Source organism: Tribolium castaneum, chromosome 4 (genome assembly GCF_031307605.1).
Source record: "Tribolium castaneum strain GA2 chromosome 4, icTriCast1.1, whole genome shotgun sequence".
NCBI lineage: Eukaryota > Metazoa > Arthropoda > Insecta > Coleoptera > Tenebrionidae > Tribolium > Tribolium castaneum.
Window position 1 is genome coordinate 255665 of NC_087397.1, and position 13129 is coordinate 268793.

The following is a 13129-nucleotide window of genomic DNA, read 5'->3' on the forward strand; positions in this document are numbered from 1 at the left end:
TCTCTAGATTAACTTTGTAAAGTGTATTCAAAATCATTTTGTAAACACTTCTACATTTTTCAAATTCTCTTTTAGATTCCAGTGCTAATTTTGGGGTTAACAGTTGTGAACAAAACTGCTTTGTTTTTGTTTTACTTTTTTATTATTTTATTTGTATTACAATCTATTGACAAATTTGCCAAGTTTTAGGGGAAATACTCCTTGGCGTATCGTCCTTTATGTCGTGGCAACTCGGGCCTCAAAGCCCTCGGAATATACCTCGGTAATCGCTCATCCAGCCTTCTATTCGACGGTTTAATTTTAAACTCAAAAGGCCTTTTCTTCTGATCCATAAACCTCGTCTGGTGATCAATTTTATAAATTTTTTCCCAAGCGTAAATCTCATACTCGAGTTTAGCCCTCGGCCTATTTGATACTAAAAATTTATATTCCCTCTCAAGCCATTCTCTCTTATCCCCATCCTCATAATCAGCGATAAACTTCTCTTCTTTCCCCAAAAACGGCTTCAAATTAACGCCTAGTTTCACCTCAGGCACGTTGGCATAAAATTTCAGCAACATTTTCAAAACCTCATCATTGAACCCAACCAACTTATCATTCTCCACCCCTTCAAACAACTTAACCTCGGGGGTTCCCCAACATACATTTCGTTTCGCATTTTCCGTAAAAAACTTAGAATGATTAACAATAGTATTAAGTTGGTAGACATAAAACGACCAAACTTGCCCATTTGTGACCACAGTTTGCGTCACAAACGGATACGTGACGTCATTAAATGTGGTAAAACCCTGAAAGTTGGCTTGTGCGTTTAGCCAACCAAACGACGCTAAAATTCCCTGTCGGTCAACAGCTTCCTTAAGCTCATTAGCATCACCGTAGTGCCGCGAAATCAAATGCCCGCGCTTGTGGTACGACAAAAAACCAAACTCCTTGGAATCACCAGGCCAAAAACCTGACAAAACAAAATCACTAAACGTGAAAGCACCATTTTGTGACCAAACCTGGAACGTTGGCGATGTGGCGATGCTGATTGGCCACAGTGCCGACAGTTCGCGGATCAAATTCAAAAAATGGAACACTCAAGTCGGGATTTTCCGCATCGCTTGATGAAATAATGTGTTTCAAGGGCAAGTCGGTTCTTAAAGATACGTTTGCTGAACCGATGTAATTCATGACTCGATTTGTTGGCTCATTTTCTTTGTCTTTTTGCCATGAGCAACCCCTTCTGTATCGTTTGATGTTCTCAGGAGGGCTCATGCCCCCCGCGAGCCAAAACGACTCAATTCTTGAGTTTAAATCAACCTGGGCCCCTTTTAAATGCGGCAAGTGGCGACTCATTCGAGTTGTGATTATTCGGTTGATTTGTTTGGACAAGGCAAATCCGAGGCGGTTGTCAGCCTCCACTTTGTCCCCTTGTAAATCAAGAGTTTGTCTAGAATTACACTAATACTTTCAAATAAAAAAAAAAGGTCAACTAACCTATGTCTCGCCAATTCGATCAAAATAGCTTCCTCAATGTCCAATTTTACATCGTTTAGGGCACTTGTAACGTCCAAATCGTTGTAAAAGTTCGGCAAATTTTCGTTTTTAATCAAATGTGTCCTTGTGACGTGCTGAATTAACGGCAAACTGTTGTAAGGGATATAATCTTCGTACAACATGTAGCTTTTGAAACCGTAATATTTAGGCATGTTTAATTTAATCTGTTTTTCCTCGACTGTCTTCACAGCTTTGATTCCTTCATACTCTTCTTCTTTTCTGCGCTCTCGGACCTTTTCTGGGCTCATGTCGAGAATTGGTGGGTACTGGGGCGTAGCCGTGTACTCATCTTCTTGCAAAACAGCCGTCGAAAAGCATTTAAACTTTTTGCAACGCTTTAAAAGGTTTTTGTTGAGTCTTAAAGCCGACATTTTTCAATGTGAGGTTAGGAATCATTTGGTGATTTTACCAGTGCGGAGTTGGTTAGGCCAAGCGCCGAATTTGAATTTAAATGAGCAAAGTTCAAGATCCACTTGAGATAATTGAAGTTAATTGACTTCAGTTGAACTAAAAATGCGTTGTTTCAAGTCGTTGATCACGATTTTGATTCTGTGTGAATTTTCACCCGTATGGGGGAGCGAACAGGTGCAAAAACTCAAAATTATTTTTCAAAAAACAAACAAAAATTCCAGGTCAAAGTGTCGCTCTATTACGAATCATTGTGTCCTTATTGTCGCCAATTTGTAACACAGCAACTCTACCCCGGCTTTAAAACGCTCCCAAATTCTTTGATCATCGATTTGATTCCGTATGGCAAAGCCAATGTAATTATTTCAACCACTTTAACAAAATCAATTAAAATATTATTTCAGCAAACGAAAATCAACGGAAATTGGGCATTTACGTGCCAACACGGCCCCAGTGAATGTCAAGGTAACAAAATTCAAGCTTGTGTTTTAACAAAACCTTTCGAAACGGACGCAAAAATCAATTTTGTGTTTTGTATGATGAATTCAAGCGATCCGGGGGCGATTTCTAACGCTAGAACGGTAAGTGTGCGTTAGACGGCGCCACATCGTGTGGCAAATCTATGTAGCAAACTTGAATTTTTGATAGTGTGCCTTCACTTGTAAAATTTCATGGAATGATATGAAAGATTGTGTGGAGGGGTCCCAAGGTGATGATTTTTTGGCCCACTTTGGGGACGTTACGCATAATTTGGACCCGAAATTAACCTACGTCCCTCATATACTTTTCAATGGTATGTTTAACGAAACGCTGGAAAACGACGCTCGTGAAAATTTTCTTAAAACAGTTTGTGCTTTGTTTAATACAAAACCAGATGCTTGTAAATGATTGCAAATAAATGCTTTTATCGCCTGATTTAATGAGTAATTCTGTAGATTACGCCTACTATAAATTTATTTAGTGGTCCCATTGGTACTGTGATGATCGCGGTATTTAAAATTTTTTTTTATTAACCAGCGCAAAATATTCGGAGTCAGTTTAAACGTTTAGTTCTTTGACAATATTAATTCAACTTCAATTCAAAAGTTGCAACAAATTTTAATTTAACTTATTTATTCCTTTGTTAGCATTAAAATGTTTAGAAAATTATCGTTCCCACGAAACTTTCCAAGAACTGTTAAAAACGTTATAAATCGCCAAATTGGGTGGTCGAAAGGCCATGTGTTTTAACAAGTGGATATGCAAAGATATGGGGGTTGGCGACGGCCTGGCTCTGCACCACAGTCGCCCAGCTAATCCAATGATTTTCTCACAAAAGCATAATTAATTTACTTTCGTTTAAAATAGCCAAAATTTATTGATAAACCTAAAATTAAATCCAAAATTTTGTTTAGAAATTAACTAGTCACGTTTCAAAAAGAAAGGAATTTATGAGCCAATTTAAGGCACGTTGATGATCAGTAAACAACTCGAGAAAGAATCAAAATTTCATCTTATTCAAAAATTCCCGTAACGTTTCGTACCAAAAAGTTGAGTCTTTATGCAGTGTACTCCAGTCATCAAATAAAATTGAATAATATTTTTATTGGTGCCGTGACCAGGATTCAAAGTCATAAAGTGTCCTTTCCGAGGGGAAAATTGCCGTAAATAAGATACTGCTGTGTTATTAAAATTTCTAGGACTCCAATTTATTTGATCGTTCGATACCCGAGATTGAAGGTTGTCGACATGGAAAACAACAGGAACACCGGAAACGCCGGAGCCCCACCGCAAGAAATGCCGACGTGGTTCGTTCGTTGGTTAAACTCCCAACAACCAAGGAATGTGCCAAACTTCGCGGCGCCATCGACGTCGACAGCGGTTCAAAGACCGCAAGCCATCCTTCAGGTACGTCCAAGTACCAGCGCCGCCGCTGATGTCGATGGTTGGCAAGTCACTCCACTACCTAGCGACGGGACGACTTCGCCAGAACCCGACCCGGAAATTCCGGTAGCTCCGGAACCAGCCCCTCTTGCGAGCCCTCTTGTGCAAGAGCCGGGAAGTTCGACCACATCAGCGACTTCGGGAGCAGTGATGGCCTCACCACCTATGCCAATCACAACAGACAATGTGGCCGCAATTTCCGGAGTACTCCGGAGCTTGCTGGATCGCCCACTTCCAGCTCCTGAACGACCATCTTTCGAAGGCCTGAAAAGGCAAAATCCGGTGAAATTCTTACGAGCCATTGAAGAATATGGACGTTTTTTCGGGCTCGACTCGCAGCGTCTTTTGGGAGTCGCCATGGATTGCTTGAAAGGCAATGCCAAACATTGGACGGGAATATTCCAGAAGAAGTGGCGTGGTTACGAGGACTTTCGACGGGACTTTCTCCGGACCTACTGGTCGGCCAAGCGTCAACGGGACATCAGATTTCAAATCGCTACAGGCCGCTATGACGAAACCAGGGGCACGATGCTGTCGCATTTTGCTTATTACGTCGACATGGCGAACATGTTAACAACACCTTTATCGGAGGAAGTGTTGCTGGATGAATTACTGCGTCACTTCCCCGAAAGAATACAGTCGTTGTGGGTATTAGAGAAAATCTGTACCACCACGGATGCCGCCGAATTCCTGGCAGCTCAAGAAATTCCGGGACAAAATCCGGGAGAGAAAACCAACATCGCTCCCAGGGAACGACCCCGCGCAACAGACCACCAGCGGCGTAACGAGCCAAAGCGCCCGCGGCCAAACATTGACCGCCACGAAGTAACTCGTCCTGCGGCTCCTGCAAATCGTGGAAATGGTTTCCCAAAACGCTCAAGTGACGAACAACAATGGCGCAACAACCAACCCAGCACCAGCAACAACCGTTGGCACAATAACAACGGAAACAACAGCAACAATCACTGGCGCAAAAACAACCCCAACGACAACCGCAACAACACAAGTTCGAGAGCGCAGGGTGAAACATCACGAAACTCCAAGAATTCGGGAAACGGGGGCGGAGTACAGGACGGGGCCTAAAGTACTCCGGCCAGCAGCACGGCCCACAAAGCGACAGCAGGAACCAACAATTGAGGACGGGAGAGAAACGTAAACGTTCAACTTCGTCACAGTCAACAGAAGGGGAAAACGATGCTCGACCGCGAGCATCCCAGGTTAAGTTAAATGTTTTTTCTATAATTAAATCCGCTGCCGCAGGTAACAACAACAAACAGAGGGTCGTGCCGGAGATTAAGATCCAAATCTCTCAACAACAATCAGTCACCGCGCTTTTGGACACCGGAAGTGAAGTCAGCTGTATTTCCGAAGAAGTTTGGTCCAAGTTGATCGAGACCGGAAACAAACCGCCCACATTACCGGTTACCTCAATCCATCTTCGTGGAGCCATCGGCCAGCGAAGTTGCCAGGTTGTTATTCAGTGTTACCTGGAAATCAAAATCGACGAACATCTCTACCCCGTCGTGGCGCTTGTCGTTAAAAATTTAATCAAGCCAACCATTTTGGGAGCAGACTGGCTAAATGAACAACGCGCGGTCATCGATTTCGATAACAACGAAATCCTTTTGAGAAACGGGGAGAAGCACCACAGTTTTCCGTTTAGAAAAACCACGGAGATACCACCGGAACCGGAGGATTATGTGGAAGATCTTGTTGGTCACATCGAAGTCAATCATTCGGCGCCGATCACGACTTGTAACAAAAAGCAACACTTAGAGTCACCCAGTGCCCTACAAGCCAAGGTGGACCCATTAAAAATTCCTGAGGCCGAGAAACGGAAATTAATACACCTGCTGCAAGAGTACAGATGTATCTTTAGTTCGCGTCCAGGGCTAACACACAAATACACTCACGAAATAAAACTACACGACAAGACTCCCTTCTTGAAACGACCGTACCCAGTACCTTTTGCTCTACGTCCTGCCGTCGACGCCACAATTCAGGAAATGTTAGACTTGGGGGTAATAAAACGTGAGGCGTCACCTTACGCAAGTCCCATGACGGTAGTGAAAAAGAAAGATGGAACGGTGAGAATTTGCCTCGACGCCCGAATGATCAATTCCAAAATGATCGCCGATTGTGAGTCACCACCCGCTGCTGACGAATTATTACGTCGATTTCACGGAATTCGCTACATGTCCACCATTGATTTGAGATCGTCGTACTGGCAAATCCCACTTTCGCCAGAAAGCAGACAGTACACCGCCTTTCTGTACAACGGTCGCAGTTACACATACCAAGTCCTACCTTTCGGGTTAAAAACTGCTGTGGGTTCATTCAGTCGTGCAATGGACGTAGTGTTAGGAACAGAAGTTCGCGAATTCGTCGTGAATTATATCGACGATTTGTTAGTGGCTTCCGAAACGCTAAACGAACATTTAGAACATCTCCGACAAGTTTTCGAAAAATTGAAGCAAGCTAGAATGACGATAAATCTCGAAAAATCCAATTTCATACAAAAGGAAGTGAAATTTCTGGGGCACATTCTCACAATCAACGGTATCAAAGCCGACCCGGAAAAAATCAGCGCCATCCGAAATTTTCCGGTTCCCCAGAAAACTAAACACGTTCGAGCCTTCCTGGGACTTTGTAATTTTTATCGAAAATTTTGTGCTCGATACAGTGCAGCCACACAAGACTTAAACAAACTACTTCGAAAGGGTGAAAAATGGAGATGGGGACGAAATGAACAAGAAGCTTTCGATCGTGTGAAAGATCTGTTCCTCGAAGCTGTGTTGTTACGTTACCCCGACCTGAATAAAATATTCTACGTCCAAACTGACAGTTCTGGTTACGGATTGGGGGCGGAATTGTATCAAATTCAGGAAGACGGTTCGCGAGGTGTGACCGCTTTTGCAAGTCGCTCTTTGAAAGGACCCGAACTCAACTACACGACTACAGAAAAGGAATTACTCGGCGTCATTTTTGCCTTACACAAATTTCGAATCTACATCCAAGTCACAAAAATCATCATCCGAACCGACCACCAAGCTTTGAAATTTCTGAGCCGTTGTCGTTTGCTCAGTGAACGCCTAACTCGATGGACTTTGATACTAGGACAGTACGACTACGAAATCGAGTTGGTAAAAGGAAAGGATAATGTAATTGCCGACATCCTGTCACGATACCCGTCCGACGGTGAAGCCAGTTATGAATATCCACGTGAACAACCAATAGTTGCAATGTTTGAAGTCAACAACACACCTGAAATTCTCCAACTGATGTCCGATCTCAAACAACACCAATCAGATGATCCTGTTTTGAGTCAAATAATTGCCAACAAACAATCCGGTGCAGCTGCTCCAGATGCGAGAACTCAACGGGTTTGGTCCCAATATAATTTCACAAATAATGTGTTAGTTCACAGATCTCAAAATTCAAACGACGTTTGCCTGGCCATACCTGAGAGTTTGGTAATTAAGCTCGTGGATTACCATCACCAACTCCTGGGCCATTTCGGGGCAACCAAAGTGTACAATTCCATGAAGCGCGAGTACTACTGGCCGAACATGTATCGTACAATTAAGAAACGTCTACGAAGTTGTGACCTTTGTCAGAAGACAAAAAGTTCCAACCGTCCACATCAGGGTCCATTAACGCCAATCCTTTACGACCACATTGGAGACCTAGTTTGCGTCGATTTCTATGGGCCTTTACCAACAGGACGATTGGGGGCGTCCTATGTATTTGTGGTCATTGACGTCTTCAGCAAGTTTCTCAAACTTTACCCACTGAGAAAAGCCACCGCCAAAATCGCTGCCAAACGTCTCATAGAGGATTTCTCTGGGTACATCAAACCCAAATGTGTGTTAAGCGACCACGGGACACAATTTATTTCGAACACTTGGCAGAATAGTTTGAGAGCTGCCGACATTCAACCAACGCTCTCGTCGATTCGTCACCCAGAATCGAACCCTAGCGAGCGCGTAATGCGGGAGCTGGGGAGAATTTTCCGAGCGTATTGTAAAGAAAACCACACCAGTTGGGTCAACCATTTGAGCAACATCGAAGATTGTTTGAACTACGTGCCACACATCAGTACCGGATTTTCTCCATATGAAATCCTGTACGGCAGAACACCACCAAACCCACTAGATGCAGTCACATCGGGTTTACTGCCTGTACGTCCGCCACTCACGAGAGAAGAAATTCATGAAAAGGCTCGCGAATACTTGAGACATCATGCGAACTTACGGCAGAAAAACCAAAAGGGTGAAGTTACCGTACTGGAAATTGAAGATTGGGTCCTACTGAAGAACAAAGTGACTTCCGATACCAGAACCCACCAATTCGCCAAGTTCATGCCTTTGTACAGTGGTCCGTACAAAATAATCGCCAAGCCTCATCCAAACACATACCAAATCGCCGACCCAGTGACGAACGAAATTAAAGGTGTATACAACATGACAAATTTGAAATTCTACCACCGACGAGACGACTAAAATAAAACCGCAAGAAGTTCATGAGGGCCAATCTCGAGGCGTATCTACCAATTCGAGCGTTTCTGACATTATGGGCGCATCCACCATCTGGTGATTCCACCATTCCGACCACCAACCAGAGGACAGCAAACCTACACGCGGTGTCTTACGCTGCATCTACGAAGCAACGCAAGACAGGGGGCGAATGTGATGATCGCGGTATTTAAAATTTTTTTTTATTAACCAGCGCAAAATATTCGGAGTCAGTTTAAACGTTTAGTTCTTTGACAATATTAATTCAACTTCAATTCAAAAGTTGCAACAAATTTTAATTTAACTTATTTATTCCTTTGTTAGCATTAAAATGTTTAGAAAATTATCGTTCCCACGAAACTTTCCAAGAACTGTTAAAAACGTTATAAATCGCCAAATTGGGTGGTCGAAAGGCCATGTGTTTTAACAAGTGGATATGCAAAGATATGGGGGTTGGCGACGGCCTGGCTCTGCACCACAGTCGCCCAGCTAATCCAATGATTTTCTCACAAAAGCATAATTAATTTACTTTCGTTTAAAATAGCCAAAATTTATTGATAAACCTAAAATTAAATCCAAAATTTTGTTTAGAAATTAACTAGTCACGTTTCAAAAAGAAAGGAATTTATGAGCCAATTTAAGGCACGTTGATGATCAGTAAACAACTCGAGAAAGAATCAAAATTTCATCTTATTCAAAAATTCCCGTAACGTTTCGTACCAAAAAGTTGAGTCTTTATGCAGTGTACTCCAGTCATCAAATAAAATTGAATAATTTATTTTATTCGGCGTAATTGTTAACAAATTGTTGCAAAACTTCAAGAACGAATTGGTCGATTGAAATTCATGTCTGTTAACTAGATTAGTATAGCCAAAACGACGTTGGTCAAGTGCCGCTTGAATAGGGGGTGTTGACAAATTCGTTACAGAACAGAGCTTTTTAAAAGAATATCAAATTACAAGCACACATGTGCATTCCTTATAAGAAATTGCAGCGAAATTAACGTTTTCTTTGTTAAATCAACATCAGATCACGAAACCAGTAGTTTAGAAAAACACGCGAAATTTTTCTGAACATTTTGATGTAAAATTTAACCCTAATATTTAAGGCGCAGCCGTCGAAATTCGGATGTATAAATCATTCTATTTAATTAAATTATTGTAAGCAAAAAAATTGCATGACACGATTGCTGCCCGTTACTAACATAATCCTAAGAGGAAAGTAGACAGGAAAATCCCTAAGGAAATTGGAGAAAAACGCGGAAATGTTAAAATAGTACCGGTGTAGTACTGGGGGCGACATCTAACAAGGGGTAGTACGACCAAAATTACAGTTTCCTCACGGGGTTCTTCCTTATATTTTCTGTGTTATTTAAACAAACAAAATTTGTTGTTACACAAAATTCATTTCATTGTGTTCCCAAAAACAACTTCAGACCTGACAACAACCAATTTTGGAGTTTAATTTCTCTTTCAGGATATTTGGGGAAATTCCATAGCGTTCTTGTATTGTATTCAGTTCAGATCGACGATTACCAAATTTAATGTTTAATTATAATGAAATTGTTAATCGGAAAACACCCCAGCTGTTAATTAATAATAATATTTAGAAAGTTAAACAAGGTTTGATCAAATGCCAAGACATCATAAGAGTCAAATTTGCAAAATTTCGCATATGTGGAAACTACTTAACAAGGGTAGTGGGGTAAGCGAGTTAGTGTAGCTTACGCAAGATGAGCCCTTGACTTTAGGAGGGATTCGATTTTTGACGGTCTTTCGAGGTAGTCGATTGTCGTGTTGCCTTTTAAATTTTTATAAATTTAAAAAACATCTTCGTTTACTTCGTAAAACATCTTCGTTTAGTGCGTCTAAATTGTACTAAGTGCATTTAAGCGTAATTTTAAATTAAATTAATTTAAATTCTTGAATTAAGTGATAGCGTTAGTGATTAGTGAGTAAGTTAAAAACGAGACAAGTTTAGTGTTCGTTCGATTAGGTAGTGCTGCGAACTACAACACCTGGGAAGCAGCTAACCCCCTGCGTTAGGAGGATTAAAATTTCTAGGTAGGCCCTCAAAAGGATTAATTAATTTTTTTATTCATTTAATATTATAATATTAAATCATTTAAGTCATTTCGAAATAGTGATCATTATCATTCATTTCATAAATTCTCTCGTAACCACCAAGTTATTAAGCATCGGAAATGCCGAAAAGACCAGTAATTATTTAAATTCTTGTGCTTCGTACTACGTCAGCTATATAAATTTTAAATAAATCATTTTCAACTTAAAATAACTCGCAACAAACAATTTCATATTTTTCAATTCAACCATCCCACCTTTAAATTACAATATTAAAAGTTCTTTATATTCTTTGCTTCTAACTTCTAAATCTGTTACGACAAATTTGAGTGAAACGGCATCAAACAAATATTCAACTACAACAAAAGTCTAAATCCAAAACCCACGGTGCTATTCAAACTGTTGTACACAGATAATTTAAGATTGCATACACCAAAATATTACGAAATAGAAGGATTTGTTGCTAGTTAAGGATAGGTTTAGAGTAGAACGATTTCTCTTCCGCAACGCGTTAGGCGATAAAGCAAAAGAGTGTTTCTCTTTTGCGTCCAGATCAGAAATTACAGGCTCGTGAGTTGGCCATCTTCATGGGAAGAGTCGTAGTCCCCGGGGACGCTCTTCCCCAACTTTAACAAGGTCTAAGACGCGGTGGCAGGTCGTAGTTTCCGCCCGTTGTACTTAGAATGGACGTTGTAATTCCCGTCCCAACGGCAAGTACTTCCACGTACTTGCAGGCTACTACGGACGATCGAGCAGACATAATCATCCGTGATTATCTGTAATAAACTGATATCGCGACATGGCAAAGTTCTGCACAAGTCTTTGTCAAAGCTCGTGGACGGAAAACTTTAGAGAGAAATTACTTCTACATTTATTCAGATTGATTTGTAAAAGCTTGTATGTCCGGGTTTTATTCGAAATTCATTCTAGGTGTTGATCACCTGACTTTTACCGGAGACGGAATTTCGGCACTAGGGCGCAAAATTCAATGCGATGCACGTATCAAAGATTCCGCGAGCATGTTATAATCCGCCTTTGGTACAAGTAATTTAGAAACGCGTTGTCAATTGCCTGGATCCTATGAGTTCGAGCAATATCATCTGAAACGTAGGTTAATTTATTTGGACATTATCGAATTAAATTAATTCATGTTAAATATTAACGTCATATCATATCAATAAAACTTTTTCGTATCACTCAGCAACTTCGAAACTATTTACTTGGAATTTCAAACGAATTGTGGTTACGACTCTGAGATATGTTTTGACGACATTACTATACAAAAACAAATAACAATTGGCCAAATTTGATCAAATTTTCATAACCATTGATTATTGTAATCCATCCAACGGAATATTCATTATTCTTGTAATAAATAACTTTGGAGGAAACTTGTGGTTTAAATTTCTTCTCCCATGCGTTTTGACACTACTTTGAATCCGGACTTGCGTTACGGATAAATCCGGAACCCTTTCTGATAAGAATTAAGATCAAATTACGATATCATTATAAGAGTGACTTCGTACATCAAAACAACACAACGTAGGTAAGTGAAATGATCATGTAGCGTATCAATTAACTAGACGAGCCAAACCATTTCGAAAAAAGAAAACAAAAGTAAAATTCAAGATTAATTAAATAAATCAATTAAAATAAGTTGTAAATCATTTAAACATCGATCAACCATCATCAATCACGGTCTCACTACAGTACCACGACCATTAATCGATAAAAATGCATTCAAGTGCGTGGTTGTGTACCATTTTCTTGTGTCTGACTTTAACACAAGTAAGTACGTAATTAAATTTCGAAAAAACTTGGACAAATTTTTAGGGACAATTACAAGTTTCCATCTACTATGAATCGTTATGTCCTGACAGCCTGCGTTTTATCACAACCCAACTTTACCCTACTTATCCGAGCTTTGCAAATTATTTGAGACTCGATTTGGTCCCGTTTGGCAAAGCTACAGTAAAAAAACTAGAAAAAATAGACAAAAAAAAAACACAAATTGTGTAATTACAGGCATCAAAATCATCAGGTCACTGGAAATTTCGTTGCCAACATGGCCCTCGTGAATGTTACAACAATAAAATCCACACATGTGTTATCGCTCACAACCCCCCAAAACCCACTCTAAATTTCATCAACTGTGCCATGAAATCACCAGACTCGCCAAAAATGGTACGTATCACCAATCACAAAGCGACAAATAGAGCAAACCACTCCCACTTAATCAAATTACAAAGCAACAAGTAGAGTAAACCACACCTATCTCAAACCCCATTTGTCTATTTCAGTGTGCGATAGAGAGCGGTATATCGTGGAACGTAATCAGTAATTGTCTCAATTCGGGCCAAGCTGATGTTTTACTAGCCCAAAATGGTGACAAAACGAATGCGGTGACTCCGCCAATTGATTATGTGCCAACTATAATTTTCAATGGAGTTTACAGAAAGGCCATGCAGAATTTTGCTGAAAAACATTTCGCAAAAAGTGTTTGTTCACAACTGAAGAACCAACCCCACGTTTGTAAAAAACTTAGAACTTTGTAACAACGTTATTATGTAAAATCTGCGATTTGTGACAGATTTAAATCAGAACTCGATTAAATAAAATTTCTTATCTGATAAAATAGTAATATAATAATCGCGTCTCTTCGTT

General features: G+C 40.5%; 4 protein-coding genes across 4 annotated transcripts; 3 read left to right on the plus strand and 1 right to left on the minus strand.

Moving 5' to 3' along the window:
* Positions 1 to 119: 119 nt before the first annotated feature.
* On the minus strand, positions 120 to 1910 carry mRpS30 (mitochondrial ribosomal protein S30). Its single transcript, XM_962310.4, has 3 exons — positions 1480 to 1910; positions 1002 to 1432; positions 120 to 952 (listed from the first exon to the last, which is right to left on the minus strand). The coding sequence occupies exons 1-3, from the start codon at positions 1908 to 1910 to the stop codon at positions 186 to 188; spliced, it is 1629 nt and encodes a 542-aa protein (XP_967403.2). The 3' UTR covers positions 120 to 185.
* A 75-nt stretch (positions 1911 to 1985) lies between these two features.
* Positions 1986 to 2862, plus strand: LOC103312122 (gamma-interferon-inducible lysosomal thiol reductase). Its single transcript, XM_008192163.3, has 4 exons — positions 1986 to 2124; positions 2172 to 2303; positions 2352 to 2528; positions 2596 to 2862. Exons 1-4 carry the CDS (start codon positions 2053 to 2055, stop codon positions 2833 to 2835), a joined length of 621 nt encoding a protein of 206 aa, XP_008190385.2. The 5' UTR covers positions 1986 to 2052; the 3' UTR covers positions 2836 to 2862.
* Positions 2863 to 3675: 813 nt separating this feature from the next.
* LOC135265881 (uncharacterized) lies at positions 3676 to 4953 on the plus strand. Its single transcript, XM_064356202.1, has one exon. It carries the CDS (start codon positions 3676 to 3678, stop codon positions 4951 to 4953), a length of 1278 nt encoding a protein of 425 aa, XP_064212272.1.
* Positions 4954 to 12174: 7221 nt separating this feature from the next.
* Positions 12175 to 13100, plus strand: LOC107397397 (GILT-like protein 1). The gene is made up of 4 exons (XM_008192166.3): positions 12175 to 12253; positions 12299 to 12436; positions 12491 to 12649; positions 12766 to 13100. Exons 1-4 carry the CDS (start codon positions 12200 to 12202, stop codon positions 13018 to 13020), a joined length of 606 nt encoding a protein of 201 aa, XP_008190388.2. The 5' UTR covers positions 12175 to 12199; the 3' UTR covers positions 13021 to 13100.
* Positions 13101 to 13129: the final 29 nt, after the last annotated feature.